Source organism: Salminus brasiliensis, chromosome 3, assembly GCF_030463535.1.
Source record: "Salminus brasiliensis chromosome 3, fSalBra1.hap2, whole genome shotgun sequence".
NCBI classification, from domain to species: Eukaryota; Metazoa; Chordata; class Actinopteri; order Characiformes; family Bryconidae; genus Salminus; species Salminus brasiliensis.
The window spans coordinates 2,225,144-2,240,724 of NC_132880.1; the positions used below are offsets into that span (position 1 = coordinate 2,225,144).

General features: G+C 47.1%; 1 protein-coding gene across 1 annotated transcript; it reads right to left on the reverse strand.

Annotated features, from left to right (window-relative positions):
- Window positions 1-5,118: 5,118 nt before the first annotated feature.
- junbb (JunB proto-oncogene, AP-1 transcription factor subunit b) lies at window positions 5,119-7,089 on the reverse strand. The gene has a single exon (XM_072675146.1). It carries the CDS (start codon window positions 6,718-6,720, stop codon window positions 5,617-5,619), a length of 1,104 nt encoding a protein of 367 aa, XP_072531247.1. The 5' UTR covers window positions 6,721-7,089; the 3' UTR covers window positions 5,119-5,616.
- Window positions 7,090-15,581: the final 8,492 nt, after the last annotated feature.

A 15,581-nucleotide genomic window follows, 5' to 3' on the forward strand; every position in this document is an offset into this window, starting at 1 on the left:
TCCTACTCTGCAGCTTTTGAAGCAGGATGGGGAGAGTAGGCGGAATATTCATGAAGTTAAGAAGGGGGATGCGGGAGAGAGAGAGAGAGAGAGAGAGAGAGAGAGAAGGAGAGAGAGAGAGGAGGAGAGCGGCAGGTTGGATGGAGAGAGAGAGAGAGAGAGAGAGAGAGAGAAGGAGAGAGAGAGAGGAGGAGAGCGGCAGGTTGGATGGAGAGAGGGAAAGAGAGAGAGAGAGAGAGAGAGAGAGAGAGAGAGAGAGAGAGAGAGGAAGAGAGCGGCAGGTTGGATGGAGAGAGAGAGAGAGAGAGAGAGAGAGAGAGAGAGAGAGAGAAGGAGAGAGAGAGAGGAGGAGAGCGGCAGGTTGGATGGAGAGAGAGAGAGAGAGAGAGAGAGAGAGAGAGAGAGAGAGAGAGAGAGAGAGGAGGAGAGCGGCAGGTTGGATGCAGAGAGAGAGAGAGACAGAGAGAGAGAGAGAGAGAGAGAGAGAGAGAGAGAGAGGAGGAGAGCGGCAGGTTGGATGGAGAGAGAGAGAGAGAGAGAGAGAGAGGATGAGAGCGGCAGGTTGGATGGAGAGAGAGAGAGAGAGAGAGAGAGAGAGAGAGAAGGAGAGAGAGAGAGGATGAGAGCGGCAGGTTGGATGAAGAGAGAGAGAGAGAGAGAGAGAGAGAGAAGGAGAGAGAGAGAGGATGAGAGCGGCAGGTTGGATGGAGAGAGAGAGAGAGAGAGACAGAGAGAGAGAGAGAGAGAGAGAGAGAGACAGAGGTGGGAGAGTGAGAGAAGAGCAGAATGTGGGTTGGAGAGAAAGAGAGAGAGAGAGAGAGAGAGAGAGAGAGAGAGGCCAAACTGCTTTGAATGCAAAACAGTGAGTGGGGGAAATGTGCCCACTATCACACTCTGTCGTCATCAACAGCATCATAGACAATCCCCATGTGAGTGTGTGTGTGTGTGTGTGTGTGTGTGTGTGAGTGTGTGTGTGTGTGTGTGTGTGTGTGTACTGGCGTAATGCCGCTCCAGAGCCCACGTTCTGTTTGTGTGAATATGACCCCAGGCTTTCTGCTGAAGCAAACAGGCCCAGATGGCTCCAGCTCCAGTTTTGGACCCATCTGAGGCCTCTTTCTTTGCCAAAGAAGGTTACACTGACGTTCTGTGAGGTGTTCTAGAACGTGTATCTAGAACAGGAAGCAGTGGCTATATATTAATATTAAAACCACCTTTAGACAGGATGTGACCCCCCCCCCCCCTCTCTCTTCTATCGGTTATAAAGCTAGTCCAAAACTAAACATCGGACACTCAATATGTCCATATATTTGTGGACACCACTTCTAATGAATGCATTCAGCTACTTACAGCTGTGAGGAGCTGTGGAGCAGTGGAGGAACTGTGTTCTCTGGAATGATGGATGGTGGTGGAGCTCCATCCAGTACTGTTGAATGGGATGAGTTGGGTGGAGTTGGGGATGGATGAGGTGGGGTGGTGGTGATCATCATCCAACATGCAATGCAATCAGTTCCTAGACAGCAGAGACAGTAGAGTCACTCCAACGAGAGCAGGATAGATTCTCTAAGGATCCTTTGAAGTAATCCCTTGAAGCTAGTGGAAGAACGCCAATACAAGCAGTCTGAGCTCCACCCAATCTCCACCTTAAAGAGCTTGAACTTTCTCAACTGTTTCATGCACCTCATCAGAAGGGGGTTTCCTGGTCTTCAAACTGGAAACTCTCACTCTAGACAGCACAGTGGCAGTGCTGTAGGAGGAGAGTGGGCATGCTTACCACATATGTAGTAGAGGTGAGGTTTCCTGTTTTGGCCGGAGTGCCCCTTTAAGACAGTGGAGACCCCCCATCCCCCTCTTGTGCTGCCAAAACACCTTGGACCTAACTACCTTAGCTGCTGCCACTATGACCCAAGGATTGCTGGATTGCATCCCGGGTAACACTGCCTGCCTTCAGCAGCCGGAGCCTGGGAGAGCACAACTGGAGTGATGCTGAGAGACACTTCAGAGTGACGCTGGCCGTCACGTGCATCTGCCAGCTGCTGCCTCCTCCGAGCGCTCTGGGCTCTTTCTGCCAATAGAATAGGACTCACTAGAGCAGATAAGCACCAGGCGTGGGCTAGAGGAGGGGTATGAAGCCCCCCAGCATTGAGGAGCTGTGGAGGAACTGTGTTCTCCGGAATGATGGATGGCGGTGGAGCTCCATCCAGTACTTTTGAATGGGATGAGTTGGGTGGAGTTGGGGGTGGGTGAGGTGCCACTTGCTTGACAGGCCTCACTTTTAATGTTATGGCTGATCATGTGAGTCTATTGCTATGCACAGGTGTCGCCTTGCATTTTTGTCCACCACTGGAATAGAGGCGCAGAAGTGGGAGGGTGTGAGACATTTCCACACACACACACTCACACACACACACTGAAAATAACAAGGGGTGGAAAACAGAGCAGATAAAAACCCCAAATTGGTGGGCAAGGCCTACAGCTTGCTCTCCAACAGGCCTCGGAGAGCGGCGCTGTGAAGTGGGTTGCTGTGGGTGAAGTGGGACTTCTGTCAGAGGCCAGGTGGACAGCTCTGGCTGGGCTGAGTGGGCTTTCTAACAACCCTCTCAACGTCTGGAAAATCCCCGCTCCCTTCTCCAGAGAGGGGCACGCCACCCATTCAGCGCTGAGGGCCCTGACAGCCAGATTATCTCAGGCTGGAAACATCTGCTAATGCCTCTCAGATCCGTTACGCCAGCTCGCGCCTCAGCTCGTGGAACAACAACAAAAAAAAAAACGCCTTGAACTATTTGAATTTGAATTTGAATTCGAGGTTCTAAGCCCCTTTGAAGTGGGGTCCCCGCGCGCATGTTTGCAGGCTGACGCGTCTGTTTTCCCTCCCCTCGTGCCATTCTCCCCAGCAGAACGCCAGAACGCCCACGCGCGCCTGCACGCTGACCCGCCCACGCTGCCGACATTCCAAAGGCTCCTCGTCATTTCCCTGCACGTGGAAACTCGCTCCCGTTAGCTGCTGACAGCCTGCATGTCCAATCGATTATGAGCGACGAGCAACGTGCGTGAGCACAATGTGGACAAAAGTAATGGGACACCTTTTGCTGGAGTAACTGTCTCTAAACTTTATATATTCGCTTCCTACTAGAGCACTGCTGTGAGGATTTGATTGCATTCAGCGACAAGTGGATGATCACCACCCCACCTCCTATATACCTTTATACCCCCCTCTAGCCCATACCTGGCATTATTAGGCAGCTTTATGTGCCGATAGGGTCATGTTGTTGATCTGCTGCAGATAGTCCTATTCTATTGGCAGTACTTCTCTAAAGGGACTAGACAAGCTGTGTGTGTGTGTGTGTGTGTGTGTGTATGGATGTGCATTTGCACAGCTTTGTCAGAAATAGGTGCCACTTAAAGTAGCAGAATGCATTCATTAGAATGAGAGGTGTCCGCAAACTTTTGAACTTTGACACACGTCACACTCAGACCATGAATGACGAAACCAGTTCACACCTTTTTATTTGATCTTCATATTTACTGTATCTCGTTTGGCTCATTTGAAAGGACAAACAAGAGTCTGGTAAGCCCCCTCACACCTGAGCACACACACTCGAAGGTCAGCGCTGCTCTAAGCTGCCCATGATGCTGGTAAACAAGCACATTCTCATTAGCAGGTCTGTCAGCATCACCAGCTTGACCAAGCTGGTCACACTGCTGGACCAGCATGGCGAGGCTGACCAAGCTTGGTCATACTGACTGACTAGTTTTTTTTTGACTAGTGCTGGCTGACCGCTTTCTTCAAGCTGGTCATACTGGTGGACCAGTGTGGTGAAGGTGCTCATGCCAGTCAACAAGCTTGGTTGGCAGAATGGTTCACTAGTTTCACTAAGCTGGTGGAGCTTGCAGCATGGCCATAGGGACCAACCAACTTACCATACTGTGGGCTTTTCAGGGTCATGGTCGCCTTAGGCCCCACCCACCGCACCCAACTTACAGGACTTGCTGTCGGGGCCTTGTGGAGTCAGAGCTGTTAGGCTCTATGTATATTTATATGTGTGAGTGGGTCATTTGGGCTGATCTACAAAATGATCAATTATTTAATTATGTATTATATATATATATACTATTTTTTAAACCTTATAATGTGGACTAGGCTACTACTACTCTACACATCTCTGGTCCCTCATAACGCCTGATTTGATCACCGCAGGCCTTCAGAGGTGGCTTTTGTGAACCCCCACCATCTACAATCACGTGTTTTACATATTGGGACGTTTCTGGTGAAGGGGATGATTCACTTACACTGAAAAACAACCACAGACCAACTCTGCTCACACCTTCTCTCTCCAAAGCTCAAGAGTTTCCTTTATGCCGTTTTTATAGACTGTGGAGAGAAAAAAAAAAAAAAAACACACACAAGGTGGTGTTAGGCCTAAAACAGCCCACCTCGCTGTTTTCCAGCCCTATTGATCCTCACTGAGTCCTTTGGAGCAAAGCAAGAGCAGAATGTAGGTGGAAGGAGGGGGGGGTGTTTCTCAGTGAAATTACCTGGATGTGACGTACGAGCCCATAAAATGCCCACATATGGCCATGCTGCTCTTACGTAGGTAGAGAAAAAAAAAAAACACCTCACACTCAAGCGTCAGTGGCGTAGAAGGGTCTGCTGAACTTGGGCCAATATGAAATCAGTACGGGGCCTAGCTAAACCTGGAAACAGGTGTGTGTGTGTGAGAGAGAGTGTGTGTGAGAGTGTGTGTGTGTGTCAGGATTCATAACCTACTTTCATTATGGAAACGTTTATGAAATATGACGAACACTGTTTTGCTTTCAAATGACAGTTCCAGCTCCAGCTTATGGCTACATCCCAAACAGCGCCGTGCTCCCTATGTAGTGCACATCACGCCCTGAAAGTACGGCTCCACTACAGCGCCAAATCGTGTTAAATAATCCTTGTGGTCCTATAAATGTTGTTATGCTGTGACAGCACTGCGTGCACGTAGAAGCCGCTATCTTCCTACGTAACGCTGTAGTGCACTAGCTACGTATAGAGCGCGTAGCCTCCGTTTGAGACGCGGCCTAGTTACGTAACGCCGGAAGTTGTTTACAGGGACGAAGAAATAGAAAAACACTCGCTTCGATTTCAATTTTTTTACTTAAATAAAACAGCGCACAAATAAAAAAGTGTAAACATATGACATTTGTTAACATGAGTCAGGATCAACCTGACTGACACAAAAAAAATAATTTACACATTTAAGAGGAATGCTGTATTGCATGACAATAATCAGATGCATTTACATATAAAGGCTACGAACACCCAAAACGTCTCCCTTTGATACCAGAAAGTGTGTTATCGACATGGAGTAGGCTACTGGCCTGTTCACACAGTCCCCGAGCGGCCGTGCGTCCTCGCCTCTGGGGCTGCAGCTCGCTCCGTGTTTCACGGCTTTCACGGCTCGCGGCAACAGGAAGTACCATTCATTTCGCTCATAAAAGTCCCTGCACGTCAGTAGAATACTTTTTTTAAAAAATCGTCCCAGTGCCATTCGGGATGCCACAGACAACGAAATGTCCAGTGTTTTGTGTGTCTATTTGTCGTGACGTTTTCTTCAGTGTGGAGCTCGCGCATCTTCAAAACGCCTCCATCTTGCTGGTCAGCATGAGCTGACAGCCGCTGCTGACGTGTCTGAGCACTTTCTGCTTGAGCTGGGCCACCTGCTCGCGGAGCACGGACGCAGTGCTCGACAGCCCCGCGTTGTCCGACTTGAGGACCTTGACGCGGTCCTCGAGCCGGGCGATGCGCTCCAGCTTTCGCCGCCGGCACTTGGTGGCCGCCAGGCGGTTCCGGAGGCGCTTCCGCTCCGCCTTGATGCGCTCCTGGCTCTCCAGGTCGATGGGCGACATGGGCGGCGAGCTGTGCTCGCTGCTGGTGGTGGTGTGCATCTCCGGCACGGTCTGCGGTTCCTCCTTGAGAGCCGAGAAGCGGTGCGGGTGGACCCCCGTCGCCCCCGGTAGAAGGTTCTGGAAGGCGTGCGCTGACGTCGCTTCCGCTGGCGCCTGCTGCTGGTGGTGCTGGTGCTGCTGCTGCTGCTGGTGGTGGTGCTGGTGGTGGTGCTGGTGCTGGACGTGTGGCGGTAGGTAGCTAATGGTGGCGGAGGGATACGCGGAGGAGGCGGAGGAAGAGGCGGAGGAGGGGGTGGAGAGGCTAGGCGTGGGGCAGTACGCGTTCAGCGTGGTGTAGATAGGCGGCTCGGGCTGCAGGGAGGAGCCGAAGACGGAGGCAGCAGCGGCAGCAGCAGCGGCGGCAGCAGCAGCGGCCGAAGCCGAGCATGTCGTCACGCCCCCGGCACCAATCGACACGTTGGGCGGGGGGTGCTGGTGCATCTTGTGCAGCTCGTCCAGCGCCTTCACGAAGCCCTCCGCGAAGCCCTCCTGCTCGTCGGTGATGCCCCGGCCGTAGAGGTACTGGCCCGGGGTCGGGCTGGTGATCACGCCGTTGCTGTTCTGGATGATGAGCCGCTCCAGCTCGGGCGAGGCGAGCTTGAGGGACGCGGCGTCCGAGCTCACGCCTGCAGGATACTGCTGCTCAGCCTTGAGGCTCCGGTACGGCTCGGCCAGGCTCAGGCCCATCGCCTGCTTCTGGAGCTTGTAGTCGTGCAGCGCGGCGTCCGAGTGGCCGTAGCCCAGCAGGAAAGAGTCGTCGTGGTAAAACGGCTGCTCCATTTTTGTGGACATTCGTTAATAAACACTAGCTGCTGGTTACCTGCTTGCTGGGAAACGGTCCTGACAGCGACCGAGGGTCTTAAAACGTCCTTAAAAATAATAATAATAATAATAAAAATAATTAATAATAATAATACAAATAAAGTTGGTGCTCCTTCAGCGGCAGGTACAGCAGAAACGTCCGGATTTCAAAATAAAAGCACAGCAGGAGGAGAAGGTTCAGATGAAACACTCCTCAAAGCGTCTCCAAAAATCCTCTCCCTTAAAAACAAACTTCAGCCTGTGCAGAAGAAGAGCTGGGGCTTAAAGTCAGGCGAGTGAAACCAGCAGCTGGCCCGGGACTTTACTCAGTCCGCTGTTGTGTTGTATGGATTCGTATCCTGGCCGCCACTTTCCCTTTTATACCCCAGGACTCCGAGCGCAGGGCGAGGAACTGCTTTGATTGGATGAACGCTCTCAGTGACAGGCGGCCACGCCCCCGCCGGTGACGCGCTATGACGCTATTGCCGGGAACTACTGGGACTGTAAACAAGCCCCCTGGGCGTGAAGAGGCCGAGAGGCTGCGAGGCTGCGAGGCTGCGAGGCTCCCCCAAAAGAAGTGGGCATAATAATGCGCACAGGGCACTTTCTATTCAGCCTTTACCACTGATTTACATAACGTAAAGCCCTGACCTAGCTAATTATGTGATAGTAAGATGATAATAAGAATGTTAAATAATATTAATAATAATAATAATAAATAAAGTCATGAATAAACCCAGATATGAAAACATTTTATTATAATAAATCTTATCATAACCAGCAACCAGTGACCTCTAGCCAACTTCTCCCTGACACAGTGACACAGAGCATAAAGTAGACCCCAGTATTAACACTGTCCAGTCAAACCTGTCACAGTGCGGTCAGCGCGTCCAGGTTTCACAATCAACCCGTCTGTGTTTAAAAACAAAAAAAGAGAGAGAGAAATGTAGAGAAATGTAGTGTTATGGCTATTTCTATGGTCACTTCTAGCGCTACACTACATGACAGGCAGTTCCTGTCGGAAACGTGCAGTCCAAATATGGGCACAGTGACGTAGCGGTTCCTTTTCGTGGGAAAAGCGGGAAGCCCCGCCCCCCGCCGAGCAGCTCTTCAGTGAGAGGGTTCTCAGGCTGCTGCAGGCCGGTTGGTGTTCACTGCATTCCCGCACACATCCCTCCAGCACGGGAACCTAGAGCCAGAGCCAATATATATATATATATATATATATATATATATATATATATATATATATATATATATATATATATATATTAATGTACATTAACAATACATGGTATTTTTTTGTCTCCAGAAAATAAGGAGAAGTTGTTCAGGAGTACAGCTGGTTTGGTATTATTATTATTATTATTATTATTATTATTATTGACCATAACCGTAACAATAACTGTTATTATTAATAGTAGTTGTATTAGTATAAGTGGTAGCATTATTAACCACTGCATATTTGAAACCAAAATAAATTACTATTTTTATTAAAATAATAAAATAAAAAGTAAAATTAAGTAAAATTAAAATAGTAAGTAAAATAATAACTATTATTAATAAAAAATAAAAATAATTGCAACAGTAGTTTTGCAGTTATAAAAACATAATATTTACATACAATACATTTATTTTTAACTATAGGAAAGAACATCTATTATTATTATTATTATTATTATTATTACTGCTACTACTTTTATTATTATTGTTGTTGTTGCTTTTGTTCAGTAAAAATTAACCACAACATTAACCATAACAACCATTGTTATTCATGTTAATAGTAGGAGTAGTAGTAGGATTATTAACCAGTTATAAAAACAAATATTATTTATATTTTTAACCACAAGAAATAGCCATCTTCTTCTTCTTCTTATTATTATTATATATCATTATTATTATTGTATTTGTCATACATGTATTATTTTGATTTTCTAAATTATTATTTTATATAAATATTTGTATAATAAGACAATTTGCATGTATGCTTTTTTTAACATTATTGTCTTTATTCTAAACTCTTGTTTGAGCCCTCAGCAGGACAACGGCCATGATGCAGCAGTTGAACCTGGGTTTAAGCTTAATATTGAGACGAGTTCTAGACTGATCTATATCTGTAGTCCAGTCCTGTGAAGATGATGTGGATTAATGTGTAGTGCAGTGACAGGGACAGTCCGGGGTGTTGTCAGTATTGCAGCTGATAATCAGTGTGTTCAGTAGCCCAAGTCATCACTCACCTCTTCTTCACCTCTTACATAAGTCAGAGTGAACCTGATCCTGGCCAGAGGGGGCGTAATTGCCCACTGCAGCCTACCACACATGCAGAGGGTTTGGGTTTAAATCGGATCCAGCTCCGAAGAAAAGAAAGAGGCTTTAACTCTCAGTGTATCTCCTTTCTCTTCAAAGGCCGGCTCCAGCGTTTGAGCTGCGTTCGCCAGACCCGTTTGGTTTAAAGCAGAGCCAAGTGTGTGTGTGTGTGTGTGTGTGTGTGTGTGCTCTACGGTGTTGCTTTCATCGGCTACCTGACTCATCTGCCACCCTGAGTTTGTTTTGTTTCTGAGGAGGGGTGGGGGGGTGGGGGGGGGGGTCATTTATCTTTACGGGTCTAGCCATATGGGTCAGTGTTTTTCTGCAGCTGGAAAACTTTGTAGTTGTGTTTTTTGAAGGTGCCCACGCTGTATACCTCCGGCAAGACGAGTTAAAAAAGGCCCAGGCAGGCGATGCACCTGTGAAACAACAGATGTTTACACATCTGTTTGCAGTGAGAGAACAACACCCCGTTCTCACAAAGTATCAGTCAGTGTTTATTAGTCCAAACACCTCAGAATCACACCGTAGATTTAAGGAACCATAATATAAACCATAACATAATAAACGTTCGGTACATAGAAGTACATGGAAACAGAGCTGGAAAACAGGCCAATCCCAAAACCCCCAAACTGTTACATCACAGTCTTGACTCCTTAGATTTACACCCTATCTCATCACCTCCAGACTCCAGACAGGTTATGGGAATACGGGTCGCTATGGGAACCTAGCCTCCTGACATTACAGGCAGGAAGATGTCCAAATGTTTGTGGACACCCCTTCTAATGAATGCATTTGGCACACGCACATACAGCTTGTCTAGTGCCTGTAGAGAGGAAGTACTGCCAATAGAATAGGACTCTCTGGAGCAGATAAATAAACATGAACCTATTGGCACCATGCTGCCTTATGCCAGGCGTGGGATAGTAGAGGGGGGTATAAAGCTCCCCAGCAGCATTGAGCTGTGGAGCTGTGGAGCAGTGGAAGAACAGTGTTCTCTGGAATGATGGATGGTGGTGGAGCTGGGATGAGTTGGGGTGGTGATCATTAGAACATTCTGTGCTATTGTTGCTTGAAGCAATCAAATCCTTACAGCAAAAAGCTTCAGAGTCTAGTAAAAGTCATCCTCTCTGGACAGTCGAGACAATTACCTCAAACATAAGCAAGATTAACTCATTAAATACCCTTAATTTCAGAAGAAACAATCAATGAGCAGGCGTCCCAATACTTTTGTCCATATCGCGTCAGCCCAAACAAAATCACATTCTTACTATTTATACATCAAATAACCGCCTAGATACTTAGTAGATGCCTTCTGTGGCTCCTTTAATGTAAAATAGGCTTGTGGGTGTCTTGGGCCGTGCTTGTTGAAGCAGCTGCTCTTTATGCCATGAGATAGGCCTGTAAAACTATACCCCACTGCGGCTCCAGTGATGGGTAAGAGAACACCTGCTGAAGCAGACAGGCAGGCTGGATGGCAGGCCTAGAGAGGTGGACTGTGTCCCAAATGGTTATAGTAACACTTGTTAGGGTAACACTGTACGTGTGGGTGGATGTAATGGATCAGGGCCTGTGTGTAGGCCACATTCAGGTCACATCTGTGCCAAGGACGTTCCCCCTATGTTGTTTACAGCTAAACCTGCAGTCACAGGCACATGCGGTTCTTGGTGTTTCGTTCAAGTCAACATGACTTTCGACCTAATGCCGATGACCTATGTGGGAAGGGTTCAGGTCTGCAGTGGGACATTCCTACTGTGATAAGGAAAGGTGTCGATTAGGGCAGTGGTAAAATCACTGTACCGCACGGCCTTGAGCGGCTTATCGCTTTATAACATGGCAACAAAATGCAGTGCAATAAAATACACCAATGTTATTGCTTATCTTTACTGTCTCTACTGTCCCAACTAATAATCTAACATCAGAACCTAACTGCCATGCTGCTCCTTTTCTGAGGCTGAATGCAATCAAATCCTTTTCTCAGCAATGGTGCAACATCTAGTGTAAGGAAGGAAACGCTGTATACCCGGCTCCGACGCACCAGCTAGCAGATGCCAGTGACGGGCCAGTCACGGGCCATTCTAGAGTGATTGGGGGGGGGGGGGTTGAAGGGAGCGCCTCTACCCACCCTAGAGAGAGCAAGGCCCAATTGCGCCCAATTGCGCTCTCTCTGGGCCCTGGCTGCCGATGGCTTGCAGCGTGATCAGGATTCGAACCAGGGGCCCACTACTGTCCAACCTATTGCCACCATGCCTAATGCCAGGTGTGAGCTAGAGATGGGCGTGGCCAATATTTTTGGGATGAGTTTGGGAGCTGGGGATGAGGTGGTCATGATCATCAATCATCGTCGAATGCAATCAAAGCCTCACAGCAATTTCCCTACAAAGACCAATAGAAAGCCTTCTGCCCTGGACAGTAAAGATAGTTCCTCCAACAAAAGCAGGATCAGCTCTTTTTAATACTCTTGATTTTAGAAGGAAGAAGCAATGAATGAGCAGGTGTCCCAATACTTTTGTCCATGTAGTATACCTAGTATACCCAGCATGTGTAACTAGTGTGTGTGTGCGTGTGCGTGTGTGTGTGTGTGTGTGTGTGTGTGTGTGTGTGTGAGCAGGAGCACTCTGGGTGGAATTTGTCTTGGCACATGTTGATTTTCACGGCTGAGGTCATATGGACACGAGCCAGCAAGAACACAGTGTTACCTGCATTAGCACCTGAGAGACACATTCCCCCAGGTGGTAGACACTTACCGTAAGTGTGTGTGTGTGTGTGTGTGTGTGTGCATATTTGGAGTTCAAGGCTATTGAAACAAACACCATGTGGGTGTTCCTCGAAGTTGCAACAGCGTGGATAAAGAGACAGAGTGTGATCAAAGTGCTGAACCCAGCTCTTTGAACAAGAACTTGTTTTGTGTGTGTGTGTGTGTGTGTGTGTGTGTATGTGTGTGTGTGTGGACATGAAACCTGATCTGCATCTAGTATAAAGATCTACTGAACCTAATACCAGTACTCTCTCTCTCTCACCTTTTTTTTTCTTTTTCTGTGTGGCCAAAAGTATGTGGACACCTGCTCCTCCTGCACGTCTTCTCAAATCAAAGGTACTAATAGGCAGGCTGGCCTTCCCTGCTGCAGTGACAGCCTCTACTCCTCTGGGAAAGCCTTACACTAGATGTTGCACCATTGCTAAGAAAAGGATTTGATTGCATTCAGCAGCATGGTAGTTATGTTAGTTCTGCTACTTCAGCTCATGTCCCTAAAGTATTGGATGAAGCTCCGTCGTCACTGTTCCACTGCTGGGGGACATTAACACCCATCTAGCTCACGCTGTGTTCTCTGGAATGATGGTTGGTGCTTCACCCAATACGTTTAGGATGAGAGAACATCCTGACCTCACTAACGCTCTTGACCACAGTCAATGCAATCAAATCCTCACAGCAATGCTCCTCCAACTTCTAGTAGAAAGCCAGTCTTCTTGCCTGGACAGTAGACCTCCAACCAAAAGAGGGATCAGCTCTTTTTAATACCCTTAATTTCAGACCGAATAATGAATGACTGAATGAATGAGCAGGTGTCTCAATACTTTTGTCCAGTTTGTGTAACTGGTAATTTCATGTTACGAGTCATTTTATTTACTAACCAAACCCACCACCGGTGAACATATGCATGTCCCCAGAGCTGTATATGAAATACTGTTGATGGTAAAATAGTGGCAACTCTAAAAAAATTACATTTTCTCTCGGCACTATTTTGTTACACCACTCCCTGCATGTGTCCCTCCACCAATCAGTGATAAAAACACATTTTCGGCTCTAACGTCATCTCAAAACTTCCACAAAACAGTGTTTTAAGGTCTTAAACACTAGACAGCGTGTGTGTAACCCTCCTCATGTGACACCAACATGTCGCGAGGCAGCTTGTAGAGGTACAAAGGCCTCTTCAGATACCTGGTTCCATTCACCACCACTGTGAATAGTTCGGAGAGGAGTAGATTTCTCTAAACTAAGCGTTTCAGACCAAACCCCACACTGGACGCCTATGTTCACATCTTCACCGGTCAATTATGGAGAAATGCTGTTCAGTGGAATTTCCCCTTTAATCTCCCAGCAGCTGTAGCAATACCACAGCCAGCCCGGAATCAGCTGAGCTCACCCAGAGCTCCATCAGATGTTTGCCTCATCCATTTTACCAGGAGCTTATTCCTCTAAAAGCAGTCCTGCAGTGATTTCCGTCATCCTGATTGCATGTTTTTTTTTTCCCAGCCTGCTGTCGGAGAGGCCTGCGTGCCCTAACAGCACCTCCGCATAGCCGCACATGCTCAACAACACCTTCGCACAGACTGCCTATTGTATCTCCTTCTCACAGATAGGCCTGCCATTGTGTCTCCTTCACTCCACAGCGTCTGTATGATGTCCCGCTCCGCTGGAAAACAAGCCTCGGATTGGCCACGTGGTGGCTGACTCACATTTGGCTTCGGTGTCAGGGAGGTGGAGGGGGCGAGGGGGGACTTGTAGATGACCCTCAGTGTCTTGAGACTTCTACTATAGTCAGCAGAAAAGAGGGACAGAAGAAGGGAGGCGAGGGGGACCAGGACTTGTCAACACGTTTCCCCTACAGTCAGCAGAAAGCGAGGCAGAGCCAGAGGCCAGGAATAAGGAGGCCGAGGGAATGAGAGGAGAAGAGGAAGAACAGGGTGGTTAAATATAGAACACGTATTTGAATGGTATATTTATTAAATATAGAACATTTATTTCAATGCAAAAACCTTGTTTCATCTCCAGAATGACTTCAGTCTTCAGTGTTCAAACAGATTTGATTCCGGGTCATATCAGGAAATTCTTCACATTATGTCAGTAGTTAGGTCTGGAAGGTTAGCAGGTTAGTCTGGAAATATGAAGATTTCAGCCGTTGCGGCACAAAAGCGATGCAAATTAATGAATGAACGGAAACGTCTGATTTCACAGTCTACTCTGGTTGGGTTCAGGTTACAGTTCAATGACGATTAGGGTAAGGGTTAAGTTTAGGGTTAAGTTAGGTTGTGGTTAAGTTAAGTTTATGGTAAGGGTTAAGATAAGTGCAAGTTATAGTTAAGTTTAGGGTTAGGTTATGGTTAGGTTTAGGGATAGATTAGGGTTAAGTTTAGGTTATGGTTAAGTTTAGGGTCATGTTTAGGTTATGGTCAAGTTTAGGTTATGGTTAAGCTTAGGGTAAGGGTTAGGGTTAAGTTTAGGGTTAGGTTATGGTTTGGTTTAGGTTATGGTCAAGTTTAGGTTATGGTTAAGTTTAGGGTAAGGGTTAGGGTTAAGTTTATGGTTAGGTTATGGTTTGGTTTAGGTTATGGTCAAGTTTAGGTTATGGTTAAGTTTAGGGTAAGGGTTAGGGTTAAGTTTATGGTTAGGTTATGGTTTGGTTTAGGTTATGGTTAAATTTAGGGTTAGGGTTATGTTTAGGGTTATATTATGGTTAAGTTTAGGGTTAGGGTTATGGTTAAGTTTAGGGTTAGGGTTATGGTTAAGTTTAGGGTTATGGTTATGTTTAGGGTTAGATTAGGGTTACGTTTAGGGTTAAGCTATGGTTGGGTTTAGGTTATGGTTAGGTTAGGTTTAGGTCATGGTAATGGTTAAGCATAGGTTATGGTTAGGGTAAGGGATAAGTTATGTTTAGAGTAAAGGTTAGGTTAAGTTTAGGGTTAGGTTATGGTTAGGTTTAGGTTAGGCTATGGTTAAGGTTAGGGTAAGGATTAGGCTAAGTTTAAGTGTTTGTTCAGTTCAGGGTTAGGTTATGGTTGGGTTTAGGTTAGGGTTAGGTTAAGCGTTTAGTGATGTAACCCCACATGATTCCCATTATAGAGCATCCACTGCATGTTGCATGTCACTACTCATGTCACTGTGTGTGTGTGTGTGTGAGAGAGAGAGAGAGAAAGAGAGAGAGAGAGAGAGAGAGAGAGAGAGACATATAGAAGTGAAAGAAGAGAATTCCAGGTAATGGAAATCGATGCAGTCAAATCGAAGCTTGATTAAATACATGATTCTGAAATCGTCTGCTGTCCCACCTCAACATCCCAAACTAGCTACTTGTTGTGGATCCCAGACTAGGGTTGGGAATCTCTGACATAGCCGAACAAAGAGAGAAAGCCTGGAGCAGACAGGGTGAGAGAAAGACGCCTCAGCTAGAAGATGTAAACAAGCAAACTGAGAACAGATCTGGAGCGAAATGTGAAGAGGTCACTTGACCGCTCACTGAGTCACCTCTTGACCAGGCTGGTTGACTTCATCCGACATAATGGGAGCTCTCATGCCACTGTGGTCAGAGAGAGGACAGAAATACATCCATCCATCAGCCGCTCAAGGCTCTAATAGCTCTGAAGTCCTGACCGCGACCCCGCAAACAGGGCGATTAGCATCACGCTAGCGCTGATTGATTAGCGCAGCGCTAACTGCACAGTGCTTGATGAGACATAATGGCACTGGAGACTATTCCCAGCTCTGTGCTTTGTTTGCCGTGCTTTCTGTCTCCGGCTGTTACGTTACCCCGAGCTGCCCTGACGGTGCT